The sequence below is a fragment of the Podarcis melisellensis genome, assembly GCF_964234715.1.
Source record: "Podarcis melisellensis genome assembly, chromosome: 6".
NCBI classification, from domain to species: domain Eukaryota; kingdom Metazoa; phylum Chordata; class Lepidosauria; order Squamata; family Lacertidae; genus Podarcis; species Podarcis melisellensis.
The window spans coordinates 17,590,149-17,607,254 of NC_138538.1; the positions used below are offsets into that span (position 1 = coordinate 17,590,149).

At 47.2% G+C, this 17,106-nt stretch overlaps 1 protein-coding gene across 3 annotated transcripts in view; it reads left to right on the forward strand.

Annotated features, from left to right (window-relative positions):
• Positions 1-5,597: 5,597 nt before the first annotated feature.
• Positions 5,598-17,106, forward strand: part of ATP9A (ATPase phospholipid transporting 9A (putative)) — a 93,513-nt gene continuing 82,004 nt past the window's right edge. For 2 of the 3 annotated variants that reach the window (XM_081916707.1, XM_081916708.1), the window contains exon 1: positions 6,216-6,399. In XM_081916707.1, coding sequence (XP_081772833.1) covers positions 6,332-6,399 — 68 coding nt within the window. In that variant the 5' untranslated portion in view covers positions 6,216-6,331. Of the gene's footprint in view, positions 6,059-6,215; positions 6,400-17,106 lie in introns of those variants that run through there. The other variant, XM_081916709.1, reaches the window with a different exon arrangement.

Below are 17,106 nucleotides of genomic sequence, written 5' to 3' on the forward strand. Positions count from 1 at the left end.
TCTCTGACACAGACTCTCTCACCCACCCCACCCCTGCTCACTAAACCCTGTTACCTCTTCAGCTTCTGACACCTCCTTTTCCTAGTCTTCCCACTCTGACCACTCACCATTGTGCCAACACCACGCCCCAGGCTCTGAGACTTCTTCCCTTGGTGGTTCCCATCTGGATCCTCCCACCATTCCTCTGTGTCCGACCAGTCCATGACACCAACCCAGGAAACTCTTTTTTATTATTTTTAATTTTCCCCCTCTTTTTTAATTTTATTTATACAATAAGAAAAAAACACACAAAAACACAAATACCAAATTACACACAAATTACAAAAATAACCATAGACACATAATTTTATTGGCAAACAATAAAACATCTATTGGTCTTAACACTAAAGACCCAACTTCCCGTCTATTCCATATTTCAAATTCATATTACTCATTGCCAATACACATTTTTTTCCTAATTAAACTTATTCTCGATAAATCTAATTTCTTCTATCTACCTAGCAACTATTACTGAAGTTCCTCGAATGCTGCAACAGAAATTAAACTATTTATTTTTCAGATATTCTTTGAAAACCTCCCATTTAGAAACAAATTCCTGTTTTGATTTATTCTTAATTTTTTCTGATAAACCATCTAATTCGGCATATTCTGTCAGCTTTTGGATCCAATCTTGTATAGAGGGGATTTCATTACTCTTCCATTTTGCTGTGATCAAAACTCTTGCTGCCGCCGTCGCATATAAAAAGATACCCTTCCTCTTTTGTGGAATATCCAAATCTTATTCCCAGGAGGTAGGCCTCTGGTTTTTTATTGAAAAAGATCTTTAGCATTTTTTGCAGTTCTGCATGTATACTCTCCCAGAATACCTGTATTTTCCTACATGTCCACCACATATGGTAGAATGTTCCCAACCAAGGAAACTCTTAGGCTACACCTAATTTTGGAATAAAAGAGTTGTAGAATTGTAGATGACTCAAAACAGGTCATCTAGTCTAAACTCCTGCAATTCTTCTGGGGGGGGGAATCTTAGCATTGATAGGGTGGCAGGCCCTTTGTTGGTTATGGGGCCCTAGCAAACACCCAACTTGGTCACCACCAGAATCTAGCCCTGTTTTTACACCTTTGTTTTAGCAAAGGTACACCTGCATTTAGGGACGCGGGTGGCGCTGTGGTCTAAACCACAGAGCCTAGGGCTTACCGATCAGAAAGTTGGCGGTTCGAATCCCCACAACGGAGTGAGCTCCCGTTGCTCGGTCCCTGCTCCTGCCCACCTAGCAGTTCGAAAGCACGTCAAAGTGCAAGTAGATAAATAGATACCTCTCCAGCGGGAAGGTAAACAGTGTTTCCGTGCGCTGCTCTGGTTTGCCAGAAGCGGCTTAGTCATGCTGGCCACATGACCCAGAAGCTGTACGCCAGCTTCCTCGGCCAATAAAGCGAGATGAGCAGAGGACTCCACGACTGTACCTAATGGTCAGGGGTCCCTTTACCTTTTACACCTGCATTTACTGAAGGCAGGAGGTGGGGAGGAATAGGGCCCTGGGAGGCTGAGCCAGCAAGCATGATTCTGACAGAAATATGTTATTTCTTTATAGCACCAAAGTAGAAATAAAAACGTTACACTTTAGCCAAACTCTGGAGAAAATGGCTACTCTGTGTCTTAGCAACCCCCCCTCATTTTTACTATTTACAAACCAATCCTCCCAAACCCTTCTAGGCTATATACATAACGTATATTTTGAAGCACACAGAACACACAGATGCATCAGTAGAAAGATGCCAAATGGCCCCTCTGCAAAAGCTACGTGGCAGCCTGAGCTGCATTGTAGTTTCCGTTTGCAAGTGCTGATGGATTTATGAAGGGCTTCATTAAATGTATGTTTAAAGGATATCCGCTATCGCCCACTTGTCTAAGCGGGCGAGAGAAGAGTGGGGGGAAATCAAAGCCATCCCAGCAGATCAGAGATACAGGTGTTAACAGCTTATTATAGTCTGGTAGTGATTAACTGGCCAATTAATTGCAGTGGCCTTGTCGGTGCTCAGACACAGAGAAGATTTAGAGCAAATATACCATTGCTATACCACTAATAATTTCAGCTTTGACATCCAAGATCACGATTGTTTCAGCTGCAGAAGCACTTCTGTTTTGAGATGTTTTTATTTTAGTGAATTTTTTTTGTCCATTAAACCACAAGAAGAGCACTCCCTTGCCTCTGTTCACAGCTGTTCTTTTATTGTCTCTCCTTAGAAAGTGAATATAATTGCTTGAGGGCATTTATGAGGGAGATGGAACTTGGATGAAGCCAGCCCCTTGAGACTCTCGCCAATGACTGGGATCTGAATGCACTTCATGGAACAGTCTTCTAAAGAGGCTAAAGGCCTCTTAAGCATTCAAACTCCCATGTTGCTAGGAACAGAGGAAGCTGCCTTGTACAGAGCCACAGAATCATAGAATTGTAGAGCTGGAAGGGACCCCCAAGGGCCATCTAGTCCAACCCCCTGCAATGCAAGAACCTCAACTAAAGCATCCATGGCAGGTGGCCATTCAACCACTGCTTTAAAACTTCCAGTGAAGAAAGGTCCATCACCTTCCAAGGGAGTCTATCCCACTGTCAAACAGCTCTTACTGACTGAAAGTTCTTCCTGATGTTTAGTTGGACTTCCCTTTATTGTAACTTGAAGACATCGGTTCGGGTCCTACCCTCTGGAACAGTCAGATCTTTGGTCCATCTATCCTAGTGTTGACGTTGGCTGGTAGTGACTCTCCAAGGTTTCATGTACAGCTCTCTCCCAGCCCTACTTGAAGATGCCAGGGGCTGAATCTGGAACCTTTTGCATGCAAAGCAGATGTTCTAACCGCTCAACTATGTTCCTTCTCCTGCTGCAGGTGATGGGTAATGTCTTCTACTGTTCTCTCATGTAGGTAGCTCCCTGCATGTAGTAATCTACCAAAGCAGGGAAAGGTTTATGCTTAATATTTCTACTTTACTTTAGGTAGGGTGGTGGTTCCATTGTGCATAGGAGAGCATTAAAACAATGATTCTGAGCAATGCACAGATTGGTTCTAATGTGATGATTGCTGCTCTGGGCTCCTTTAGAAGGAAGTGTGCAAACCTGGCCACTTGGCCCAGTCTTCTGTGCATGTAGGTCAGGGGTCAGCAAACCTTTCCAGCAGGGGGCCGGCCCACTGTCCCTCAGACCTTGTGGGGGGCCGAACTATATTTTTTTGGGAGGAGGGAAATGAACAATGCCCCACAAATAACCCAGAGATGCATTTTAAAGAAAAGGACACATTCTACTCATGTAAAAACACGTTGATTCCCAGACCGTCTGCAGGCTGGATTTAGAAGGTGATTGGGCCAGATCCGGGCCTTAGTTTGCCTACCCATGGTTTAGGTAATCTGGGCAGTGTTCAAATGCCCTGACACTTGTACCACATGTAAGAGCTACTTTCTCTTACAGTCTGCCCTCCTCACAACCACTAGTTCTCTTCCAGAGAATGATTTCCCCCAGAGAATTGGATACGAAATGGTTACTTTAAGACAAGTGATACCTTCCTTTCCTTGGGACTAATCTCTTATTGCCCTGTGGGCAGACAGTGAAGCTAAATTACAGCTTTTATAGAAATCATTCGGCTTGGGCCCTGCTCCGCAGCGTACTTGCCGCAATGATTAATGCAGTCTGCCCTAAGTCCTGTTGCCTTGAGTTTTTCCAGATGTGTCGTCCTGATGAGATAAATATGCATTTAACAGATGACATGAAGAAGTGGGAAGAGCAGTGGGCAAGGATAATCAAATTCCTCAATGGGATCAAGCAGCTTTGAGATGCACCTGTTTTTATGGAAAAAGGAGGATGGGACAGCAGAGGTAAAGAGAGGCCAAGAATTCCCCAAAGACAACCATCCAGTTCCTGGAGTCAATTAGGGTAATCCAGCTGCCGATAGCAAACTGTGACACACGACCACATTTAGCACTGAGATCAAAGGACAATGGCATGGTGACAGCTTTTCAGCCCAGTTGGTGCAATCAAAGAGAAGAAACTCTATACTTGAGGGCTATGGACTTGTCTACTTAGTTGGTTTAAATCACACTGAAGTCAGTTGGATTTAGCCAGTGGCGTAGCGTGGGGGGTGCAGGGGGGGCCGGCCGCACCGGGCGCAACATCTGGGAGTTAGGGAAATCCACGGGTTAGGGGGCGCAAATCCACGGGTTAGGGGGCGCAAATTACTTGCCTTGCCCCAGGTGCTGATAACCCACGCTACGCCACTGGATTTAGCTGTTTAGCTATATTGTCTTGCATCATTCCTCCAAGAGCATACAAAGCCCTCTTCCTCCACGACTGTATAACTTTGAAAACTTTGTGCAAACAAATCAGAAGGAATGCTCAATAAACAGGTCAGTGCTCACATATCAAGGTAAAGGTAAAGGAACCCCTGACAATTAAGTCCAGTTGCAAACAACTCCAGGGTGGCAGCGCTCATCTCGCTTTACAGGCCGCAAATGACTCTGGGGTTGCAGCGCTCATCTCGCTTTACAGGCCGAGGGAGTCGGAGTTTGTCCGCTTCCACAGACAGTTTTTACCTTCCCACCAAAGTGGTATCTATTTATCTACTTGCACTTAATGCTTTCAAAATGCTAGGTTGGCAGGAACTGGGACCGAACAACAGGAGCTCACCCCGTCACAGGGATTTGAACTGCCGACCTTTCAATCGGCAAGCCCAAGCGGCACAGTGGTTTAACCCACAGCACCACCTGCGTCCCTTTTTTCACATATCAAATACAACTGCCCATACATACCTGTTGTCAGGAGTTAGCATGCCCCAGCAGGGACCCGCTGCCAATCCCTGGCCATAACTGCTCATTCTCTCACTGCCTGTTTACTTGTTCTCACCCAGGAAGTAACAGGGGTCAAATTAAGAAGCAGCAGCTGCAGACTCCTATTGCTTTGCACACTGCTTTCTCTGAGCATCTTGTGGAAGGAGCAGTGGTGATGCAACAGCAAAGCTGATCAAAGACGATGGGGGTTGTAGTCCAACAACATCCCAAAAACTATATAACCTGCACTTGGGAAGGTAGGAAGCAACTTCCTGAAGGGTCCCTCAAAACTTGGTGTTGGCACTCCCCAACTGTGTTTAATCTGGGTCAACCAATGGCCTTGTGACTCCCGTAATTTGGGAAAAGTAAAAGGTTCTCACAATCTAAGCACCCTGGTTTCAGCCTAGGGTGGTCTGAAGTGTCTATATGGCACTGCGCACAGGTGGGACAAAATAATGATGAGGTTTGAGGGCTTGGCCACACTTCCCTTTCCTCCACTCTTTCCAGGCACAGTCTGTGCTTTGAAGCTTTTGTGTCAGAGCGCCTTTTTCTCCTCCGCCCCAAACTTCCTGTTCAAAAACCCATTGGAGCAAACAACAACCCATGGCAAACTTGAAGCGATGTTTGCTCTGATTGAGCACTAAAGAGTGGTTTTGTGGGGGCGGGGTGTTCCAGTGGAACAACAACAACATCTTGACAAGGAGCTTTTAAGTGCGGACTTGTGCCTACAAAGAGTGGAGCAAAAAGTAAGTGAGATTGGCCAGGAGCAACAAGCACCTATGGGGCCGGCCCTATCACTAGACAGAGTGAGGCAATGGCCTCAAATACTGGGTGTCAGCACTCGGCCATTAACCTTGAGGTTCCTGGTCTTCCCCTTCTCTTGGGGATCAGGGCTGTGGTTTGTGAAACAGAATCCTTCAGGCACCTACTGCCCTCCAGTCCACTGAAGGATGCCACCCCAGGGCCAGGGTTGAAGAAAGAGTCACCTACCAATCCAAGCCAGCTCCCTATACCTGGCACAGACGCCTGGCCAGCGTGGCAGCCAGCCAAATATCCTGGCACCAGGAAGTGTGTGTGGAGGGGGGTGCGGGGAGAGTGACTTTGCTGCGGGGATGGTTCGACGTCCAGCCTGGACAGCAACTTTCTCCAAGGCCGCGGCTGCTCGGAAGCGCAGCTTGGCGGAGAAGCGCAGCACCTTTACCTGCAGAGATGGTGGAAGGCGGGAAGAAGAGACCCTGCGGCGCGGGGTGCGTAGAGCCGGGGGACGGGTGGGGAGGCAGCGTTGCCTAGTGGCGGGGGCGACCGCCGCCCAATGGGTGGGCCGGGGAGGGGGAGATGCGGGGGAGGGGGCGGCGTGAGCGTCCACGTTACCTGCGCGTCGCCGCCCAGCCCCCAGCCCGCCCGGTCGTCCTCGGCAGCGCCGCCGCCGCCGCCGCTGCCATCAGAGCGCGGAGAGGCTGGGCCGCGCCTGGCGAGGCTGGTGGTGGGAAGGCGAGATCCTCCCCGCCGCCGCGGCCATCATGACCGACAACATCCCCTTGCAGCCGGTCCGGCAGAAGAAGCGGATGGACAGCAAGCACCGCGGCGGGTAAGGCAGCGCCGGGCCCGGCTCCCCTCGCTCCCCTTCCCGCGCGCGCGCCTCCGACGGGCCTCGCCTGCGCCGCAGCCAGCGCGCCTTCCTGGGCTCTCCTGCCCGGCTTGGATGGACGCCGGGGCGGCCTCCTTTTTCTCGCTGTCTCTTCGCTCCGCGGCTCTCTCGGCGAGGCCGGCTGCTGCGCCCTGGCCCTGCCTTCGTCGCTCGGGCTCGCCCCTTCCCAACGATCCGGGGCGGCGGGCATTCCCATGGCCGGGTGTAAACGTTTTTCTTTTCTCTGCCGGTCTGTCTCCAAGCCATGCGGTGATCTCCCTTTCCCCGATCCGGACTCCCCCCACCGCCCTACCACCACCGTCTCCGGTTGTGTTCGCCGTGTGGGTTTGCTTTCCCAGATCTGCGTTTATTTCAAAGGCGCTTCAGTCGCCAAACGCGAGAGATTGCCTTGGAGGCGGGCAGCGCTCTCCACGGGCATCTGCGCGCGCCCGGGACGCGCTGGGTGGGTTGCATTGCGCTTCCCCACCCTCTCCTTCTCCTTGGGAGATAAAGAAACCCGCCGATGCCCTTCGGGGGACTGGGTGGATCCTTTTCCTATAAACTGGGACTCTGAGGGAGAGGTCGACCTCTGGAAGGGGCTGTTTTGTTGGCGGGGGTCTTACCCAGGCAGCCGGAGCTGACAGGTTGCTCCTGACGCCATTGCAAGGTGGCACGCCCAGGCGGAGGCTGCCATTCCAGCCCACGGATCCTGGTCGAGGGAAAGAAGGCGGAAAGAGAGCGAGGCGGGCGGGCGCTGCTCCTGCCAGCATTCTTTTGCTCTGTGCACAGGCCTGGATAGAAACCAGGACAAGAGGAGAGCCAGGGCAGCCGCAATCCCTTATTTATCCTATCTTTGCTTGTCTCACCCAGGTGCCAAGAATTTTACTTTTTGAAATATGGCAACCCTACTAGTGGAGAGATGGAAAGGAACATCTTAGCGGATGCGCTGTTCATTCCTTCCTTTATTTTAGTATTGCACTGTACTGTGTTGTAAAAACATCTATGTGCCCCCTTGTTTTGCTAAGTAAAGGAATGAGTTGCCTCAATGTGGTTGCACTACAACTCCCATCATCCCTGACCATTGGGCTATGCCATCTGGGACTGATTGGAATTGTAGTCCAACAGCATTAGGGACACCCCCCCCCCCAAGGTTGGGAAAAGTGGTTTTAGATCATAGCCTTACAACTACCGCTTCTTTTTTTATTTGGGTATCTCGCTCCTTTAATTAGGGAAAGAGCGGGTATGTAAATCCCTTTACTAAAATAAATGAGAGATTGATCTAAAAGACATGGCATGCAAGGAAAAAGAGTTGGGGAGGGAGGAGGGGGAAAGCAGCTCAGGTACCACTTCTTAATTTTATAATTCATATAGCATGATTATACAGCTCTATTTCCTGTGTAGATCTTGGCTGACTTGGAGAGCAACCCCTCACAAAAAAAAACCTCTCCTTTTCCGAGATAAGACCCAGTGAGGAGTGGCAGGCAGGCAGGCAGGCAGGCAGGCAGGCAGGGGTGGCGTCATATACCTGGCCTCCTGGCACCAGCACTGTTGCTGTCGCTTACCAGGGCAGTGCAGAAGCAGGGTGGCAGTGAGATGTAGGTGGGAGTACCGATTGGCTCTGCCCCTGCCACACCTGTGACTCGTCCCTATTTGTTGTAAATAAAGTGATGCTGCATCTGGGAGGCCAAATCCATTTCACCTCTTGTGTCCGGGAGCAGAGGAGGGAGCAATGTCCAGTCCAAGTGGGTGGGGCTGATCCTGCCACAAAGTTATTCCACCAGATAGCTGACTAATGGCCACCAGAATCCTCACAGGAGTTGCCCTCCTTCTTTGCCAATATTGATGGCTTCTAGGAGCTGCTAGATGACACATCCAAACCCTCTTCTTATAATAGTTTAAAACAAAGGGAAACATTATGGCTGTTTGATCTATGGCATGAATCAAGAGTGCTTTTTAAATAATGAATAATTTCAGCAGAGACATGCTCATCACAGAAAAGCTGTTACATCTGAATAAATCACCCAAAGTGGATTTTTCAGGAATACCATAATCCCTGCAATGGTTAATTTCTGAAGGGTGATCTGCAGGAGATTGTGCCTGTGGAGAAGCCATGTCCTCTCATCTGTAAAGCTTGACCCAAGAGCAGTGTTTCTGAAACTTGGGTCCCCAGCTGGTTGTTGTTGGACTGCAACTCCCACCACCCCTAGCTAGCAGGGACCAGTGGTCAGGAATGATGGGAATTGTAGTCCAAAAACAACTGGAGACCCAAGTTTGGGAAACCCTGCTCTAGAGATTTGCTTGGTACCTTTAAAGTCACCAATGAAGGTAAAGAAGAAGAAGAGGAGTTTGGATTTGATCTCCCGCTTTATCACTACCCTAAGGAGTCTCAAAGGGTGGCGCTGTGGTCTAAACCATAGAGCCTGGGGCTTGCCGATCAGAAGGTTGGCGGTTCAAATCCCTGCAACGGGGTGAGCTCCTGTTGTTCGGTCCCAGCTCCTGTCCACCTAGCAGTTTGAAAGCATGTCAAAGTGCAAGTAGATAAATAGGTACTGCTCCAGCGGGAAGGGAAACAACGTTTCCGTGCGCTGCTCTGGTTCACCAGAAGCGGCTTAGTCATGCTGGCCACATGACCCGGAAGCTGTCTGTGGACAAACGCCAGCTCCCTCGGCCTATAGAGCGAGATGAGCGCCGCAACCCCAGAATCGTCTGCGACTGGACCTAATGGTCAGGGGTTACCTTTACCTAAGGAGTCTCAAAGCGGCTAACAATCTCCTTTCCCTTCCTCCCCAACAACAAACACTCTGTGAGGTGAGTGAGGCTGGTCCAAGGTCACCCAGCAGCTGCAGGTGGAGGAGCGGGGAATCAAACCTGGTTCACCAGATTATGAGTCCACTGCTCTTAACGACTACACCACACTGGCTTAAAGATGAAGCTGAACAGTTATTTCTTTGCCCTTTCCTCTACCTTCGTCCCTTCCCTGCTGGCTGTGTGCACCTGGAATCCTACTCAAAATAGTCATTGGCCATGGTGTAGTGGAGAAAATGCAGCAGAGGTGGCTTTTGGGGAGCGCAAGTAATTGGGTTGCACTGGGCGCAGAGCCTTGGGGGCCCTGCAGGGGGTACCTCAACTATGATGTTGAATGGAAGGCGAGAGACTGGGGTGCCAAATTTTGGTATCACACACTTAAATTTGAGACCCCAAGGTCTGCCCTGCATGCAATGGGGTGCCACTCTGGGAGTTTTGTTTTCCAGGACAGGAGTGGTGATGTCATTTGCTTGTGTGTGGGGGCAAATGACAAACCTCCCTTGCTCTAGCAAGGGAATGAGGTGAGGAGGAGGCTTTCAAGGGTGTTTGTGACAGATTGCCATTGAAGAAGTCAGAGGATGAGGAAAATGACAGAGAAAGTCGACATCCCCTCCTTTCTTTGATGGGCTTCCAACTTTACACTAGCAACAGGGGCACCCTGTCCAAGGCCAAAATCTGGTGCCCCCAGCCCCATGCCTTCCGTTCTGCTCAATCCACTGTGTCTTATTTGGAATTCTCTGTAACGTCCCCCTTGTCTTGGTGTTCAGTGCAGCAGAACCGTCACGCTGCCCCAGATCCTCATCTGCTGTCAATTTAAATCAGGTACCCCCAAACTTGGCCCTCCAGCTGTTTAGGGACTACAACTCCCATCATCCCTAGCTAACAGGACCAGTGGCCAGGGATGATGAGAATTGTAGTCCCAAAACAGCTGGAGGGCTGAGTTTGGGGATTCCTGATTTAAATAGTAATACTGTATTGCAATATATGCTTGTATTTCTAATTAAAAGCTAAAAGTTGAATTTCAGCTGGTGGAAGACGCTTTATGTTTTATAAGTTGTGTTTTGCACCATGCAGCTGAGTTCAGTGGAGTTTACTCCCAGGTTTGCAGGCACACCAATAAATTGGGCAATCAGAAACGGTTGTGCTGGCAGAACAACCCCCTCATTATGGCACTGAATGCAATCCATGTTCTTTTTGCTAAAGAAATATTAAAGGATAATAGTCGGTTGGTTTCAGAATTGGTTCTTTGTTTGTTGACCTTACTAGATATGCTCAGTAGAATACCTCATAATGTGCAACAGGCCTGTACAACTTGTGAGTGACTAAATGCATCTCGCCAGTCCTACAATAACAATGCAGTCTGCTAGGTCTTTGAGAGTCTCCCCATTCTAGCAGTCTGGGGCAGGATGGATTCTAGCTTGGTGTAGCTTGCAAGGCTGTAAATGAAGAAGAAAGTCAGTCTTTATCTCAAAGCCAACATTTGGTTACAGTCTCTCATTTAGAAATTGCACATCCGTTGCAGAATGTGTGCTGCCGTGCTTTCAACATTCGTTTTATGGCTTTTACAAGCTGTTTTCAATGAGGTTTTCAGCAGCCTAATGAGGTTCTACAAAGCTTTCAAGAACAAAGCCAAGAACTAAGTTTGGGTGCTTCCCAGTGTTGGAGGCAGTATCCCCTCTGAATGCCAGAAGCTGCGAATCACAAGAGGGGAGAGTGCTGCTGTGCTTAGGTCCCATAAGCATCCAGTTGGCTATTGTGAGAAAAAGGTGCTGGGCCAGATTTGGTCTAATCAAGCAAGACTCTCCTTATAGTCTTAGTCACCTACAGTATATGCACTGTGTTCTAAATATGTGTTCTTTAGCCTTGGGGCTTCATGTTGCTGGACTACAATTCCCACCATCCATATCTGTCTTAGTCAGCCATCAGGGAGTATGGGTGTTGTAGTCTCAACAACATCTAGGGACTGAAAGATGAAGAATACTGTTCTGAACAGTTAGTACATTAGTGTGCATTAGTACACAGTGTACATTAGTTGTTGTTGTTGTTTAGTTGTTTAGTCGTGTCCGACTCTTTGTGACCCCATGGACCAGAGCACGCCAGGCACTCCTTTCTTCCACTGCCTCCCACGGTTTGGTCAAACTCATGCTGGTAGCTTCGAGAACACTGTGCAACCATCTCACCCTCTGTCGTCCCCTTCTCCCTGTGCCCTCCATCTTTCCCAACATAGGGTCTTTTCCAGGGAGTCTTCTCTTCTCATGAGAAGACCACAGTTTTGGAGCCTCAGCTTCAGGATCTGTCCTTCCAGTGAGCACTCAGGGCTGATTTCCTTAAGAATGGATAGGTTTGATCTTCTTGCAGTCCATGGGACTCTCAAGAATCTCCTCCAGCACCATAATTCAAAAGCATCAATTCTTCAGCGATCAGCCTTCTTTATGGTCCAGCTCTCACTTCCATACATCACTACTGGTGGGGGGGGGGGGACTAAGATCATGGCCACTGGGCCCATCACCTCCTGGCAAATAGAAGGGGAAGAAATGGAGGCAGTGAGAGATTTTACTTTCTTGGGCTCCATGATCACTGCAGATGGTGACAGCAGCCACAAAATTAAAAGACGCCTGCTTCTTGGGAGAAAAGCAATGACAAACCTAGACAGCATCTTAAAAAGCAGAGACATCACCTTGCCAACAAATGTCTGTACAGTACAGTGGTACCTCAGGTTAAGTACTCAATTCGTTCCGGAGGTCCGTTCTTAACCTGAAACTGTTCTTAACCTGAAGCACCACTTTAGCTAATGGGGCCTCCTGCTGCTGCCACGCTGCCAGAGCACGATTTCTGTTCTCATCCTGAGGCAAAGTTTTTAACCTGAGGTAATATTTCTGGGTTAGCAGAGTCTGTAACCTGAAGCGTATATAACCTGAAGCGTATGTAACCCAAGGTACCACTGTATAGTTAAAGCTATGGTTTTCCCAGTAGTGTACATTAGTATACTGTTCTAAACAATTAGACAGAACTGCCTCTCACACTCTAGGGAGGCACACCAAGGGAGGAATCAGAGCTCAGTGGTAGAGGTTATGTTTTACATATACCGGTACATTGATCTGTGAGATATCTCCCTGTAAAAAGATTTCCAACCACCAGGCTAGAAAAGGCTACTGCCTGAGAGCCACGGCTAGATGATGCCTTTGGAGGTGGGCTAGTTCAGTGTTTCCCAACCTTGGGCCTCCAGCTGTTTTTGGACTACAATTCCCATCATCCCTTGCCACTGGTCTTCCTAGTCAGGGATGATGGGAGTTGTAGTTCAAAAACAGCTGGAGGCCCAAGGTTGGGAAACACTGGAGTTGACCCAATGGCCCATCAAAGCACAAGGCAGCTGCACATATTGGGCCAGGTCTGTACAACCTGTGGCCTACCATGTCAAACATAGCACAATGCAATGTTTTGAGGCTATTGATGATTCAAAATGACCACCACCTCATTTGCAGGCAGAGGCCGTGAAAGCCAGCCAACTTCTCTGATTGCCACTTGCTAAGCCTCTGCTTTTGCAGCCTCAGACATGGAATGAACACAGAAGACTTAACATGCATGACTGAGATGGGCTGTGTGTGACTCGGTGGGGTTCACAAGACGCACAGGTCTCTGTTTAGGGCCAGGCAACATGTGACTGGATCTTCCAGAGCTTGCTTGTTTGTTTAAAGTAGCTGGAACATGTGAATTGGATCGAGGTTGCCATGCCAGAGATACGAGTTTAACCTTTTCTTCCCCAATTAGTTGTTAATTTGTTTAAAATTTGGGAAACCGTTTTTTTTAAAAAAAAAAATGGGATAAAAAATCAATTTCTCCTCAGACTATTAGCCTGATTTGAATCAACCTATTCCAAACCTCCTCACCGCCATAATTCTGATTTGTTGCATGGGGTGAAGGGAGTCACTGGTGCATAATTTAAGTTGGGGAGATAGCTCCCCCACAACCACATATACGCACATCACAGCTTCTTTAATCTGAAAATATACATTGAGAGAGCTGTCCATGGATCTCCCATATAACTCTAGTTTGCCCATTAGACTACTTATTATTGTTATTTTATTTATTAAACAAATTCATATGTATTTATAGACTTCCCCTAATGAACACATATGTGTGCGCAATTTTGCCTACTGCACACATTTTCGGCATGCAATTTCCTAGCATAATGCATCATTTTGAATTTTATTTTCACCTCCCTGTGGAACACCCTCCCTTCAGATGGAGATAAAGAACTACACAACTTTTAGAAAACATCTGAATGCAGCCCTGTACTGGGATGTTTTAAATTTTACTATGTTTTTATATATGCTGTAAGCTGCCCAGAATGGCTGTGGAAACTCAACCAGATGGGTGGGGTGGTATTATGATTGCTACATTATTATTATTATTATTATTATTATTATTATGCATTTTTGTAAATGTTCTTTGGTTGGAAAACTGCATCTCAAAACTTGGAAAAGTACAGATTTTGAGGGACAGACATGCTTTCATGCACATACATTGTTTCCAGAAGTGTGAATTAGCCAGCTTTACAAACCAAATTAGCCTCTGTTCCTTTGGCCAGCCCTGGTGGCCAATACCCTGTGGTAATGAAGGGTATTTTGCTTGTGGCATGATAATGGTATAATGGTGAAATGCCAGATGATGAAAATGGTAAAGGGAAATGGCATTGTTTCAAGGCGGTTCTGCTGACACATAAAAGCAGCCTCATGGCTGTGGAGCAGAGAGGCCAATTAGTACTCCTTGGCTGATCTTGCTTTCTTTGTAGAGAATTACACAGTCTCCACTGGAGTTTCGTTGACATCCTTGCATGGCTTGCCTTGTTAGTAGTGCTTGCAGCAATTGCCCTGAGCTAACCTGTGCTCCAGAGCTGCTAGTCACAGGCTAGAGAATTGGTTTGCTTCAATTGGGTCACAGAATTGTTATTTCCTATAACCATCAAGAGCTGTTGATAGCACAGAGCTGTGCTGCCAGTTTAGGGTGTTTTCATTTTGTTTTTTAACCATCCACATTTCTGCTCTTTAGGATTTGTGTGTGTGTGTGTGTGCGTGTGTGTGTTGGTTAGTTGGGCTTCAGATCAGCTTCTGAAGTCTCATTATTTACATTGCTGAAAACGATAGGACTTCTGAGTAGACTTTCATAGGATCGTTCTGTGGGTCAATTGGCTAGATCCATTGCACTGTGGAGAGTGTACTAACTTATGGTCTGTGTGTGGTTTGGGAACTGCACGGCCAGGGGAAAAACAATGCTGTCCAGGGTTGTAAAGACTGCAGAGAGAATAATTGGGTGCACTCTTCCCACCTTAGATCAAATCTATGCTGTCAGGTGCCATAAGAAAGCTGCAGAAATAGCACAGGATAGTATGCACCCTGGAAATGATCTCTTTCAGCTTCTGCCTTCTGGAAGAAGGTATAGGGTTACTGTATAAAGGCCAGGATTGCCGCCTGAGAAACAGTTTCTGCGCAAATGCAATTCTGGTTCTAAATGCAGCATAAGGAGTCTCTATAGTATATCGTACTTTAAAATGGGGTTTCAGAGTTTTTAGGGGTTTTTGAATGTTTTATGTAGTTTTTCAGTTTCATTGTTCTGTATGGGACAATGGCAATAAAGATATTGTATCGTATCATTAACAAGCAAACATTTTGATCAACTAAAAAAGTTTTCCTACTTAATCAGGCTACAGTTGCTTAAAAAACCCCAAAAGAAAACAAACTTTGCTTTGTAGATGTTTGCAGGAGGTTCAGGATCCTAGCTTGCACCATCAGTCATCAGCATTGTTTGGCAAGCATCAAACATCCCAAATTCCCACATATCTTGCCCCTCCTGGAATGTGGCAGCAACATCGCTAGCAGGAAACTATTTGCTCCACCGAGCAAGTGGCTTCAGCAAGGCAAGGTGGAATAACAAATAAGATAAAGTAAAGCTATCATATTTACAGTACTTTTTATTGGACAGAGGCACCCTGGAAAGGGACAGGGAGTTTCCTGCATTGCAGTCGTACAATCTTAAGCAGGAGACTCCCCCTACCACCACCTTGGGGATGCTTTCTTTCATGGGCAACCTTCTTGTACACACTTGTGGTGGGTGGGCCCAGGGGCAGGAGGGGAAGAGCAGTAGACATAACTCTTCCCTTTGCTCAATAGGATACATTGCAGCCAGGCAAAAGTCTGGAGTTTCTGTACACCCCACCACCTAATTTTGCTTGCTTCCATCCAGTCAAGCTAGGGGCATTGGCATCATTAAAGGGCACATTCCACCCTGGCGAAAGCATGTGGAGAGGGTGTGGAACAGAGCCACTTGTGGGAAGAGTCCAGAGGGCTGGATAGAGTGACTCAGAAGGCTGCATTGGTCTTATGCGCCTGGAGTTCCCCACCCCTACCTAAGGGTCTCTAGTCGATGTGTCAGTTATCTGCCTTTGTGATTTGTGGTGTAGTTAGGGGCACAAGAAATGCTAGCCAGCAAAAATGCAGGCACCTTTATACAGTGGTACAGATGCTTCAGCTTAAAGACACTTCAGGTTACAGACTCTGCTAACCCAGAAATAGTACCTCGGGTTAAGAACGTTGCTTCAGGATGAGAACATAAATTGCGTCGCAGCAGCGGGAGGCCTCATTCACTAAAGTGGTACCATGGGTTAAGAACAGTTTCAGGTTAAGAACAGACCTCCGGAATGAATTAAGTTCTTAACCTGAGGTACCACTGTATTTGGATCAGTGGGACTTCCCTTTGCTAAATGCAAGAAGCTAACCCGGCAGGATTAAACATGACAGACTCAGGATAGTCGGAATGCGATCCGCTGTATATTCAGTTTCCAAAATAATTCTGGTGAAGTCATGCCTCAGTTCTCCTGCCAAGAACAGAATGAGTGTTTTGCAGCTTTGCTGTAATGAAGATTATCAATCTGAATATGAGTTAAGTGATCTTTGGGTGTCGCCACAGCCATTACACCCTACCAGAGTGGCTGGGGAAACCGATCCAGATGGGCAGGGTATAAAGAATTATAATAAATTATTGAGAGAGAGAGAGAGAGAGAGAGAGAGAGAGAGAGAGAGAGAGAGAGAGAGAGAGAGAGAGAAAGAAATAATATGATGACTATGCTGAAATCAAACGTTGCTTTATAGCAGGAACTGGATGAGTAATTTTGGCCTTTTGCTTTTAAAACAAATTAAAAGCGAAGGTAGGCTGGAACGATTAAAAATGGACGAAGGATCAGCCAGCCACAATTCTGGAGAGATAATGCTCTTTGATTGTAAAAGATAAGCTGATGGAGAGGTTGGATGCATGTGTCAGGAACTCATTTAGCTGAATGAGCTCAGATGGTCTGTAGGAAATGTCTCAATATAGTGTTTAACTGAAGGGCTACATAGATGGGCGTTGGCAGGAGTTCTTCATAAGTACTCCAGATAAATAACTAAACATAGTTACAGTTACAGATAGGTAGCCGTGTTGGTCTGCCATAGTCAAAACAAAAAAATTCCATCTGTTGACTGAGTTGTGGTCCTACAGTGAGAAGCTTGTATTCCAGGTCTAACCCTGCATTGCTTCTCAGTGAATATTCATCTTCCCTTTTCTTTCTCTGGCTCCTGTCACACCCTTCAGCACTTAATTAAGTGCATTGCTGCTACAGTCAACTTTGCACACACCCTGCATTGCCCTAAAAACAAACAAGCCCACACCAATACATCAGGATAACAATTGTATCTCAGGTTTGTCTTAGTCATTCTGACTCACTCTTTCTCCCAGTAAAATGGGCATAATAATACTGAGCTACTTTGCATGGTTGATGAAACCCACTGTCTCAACTACAGCCCTGCCCCTGCAATATTTGTATAATAATTT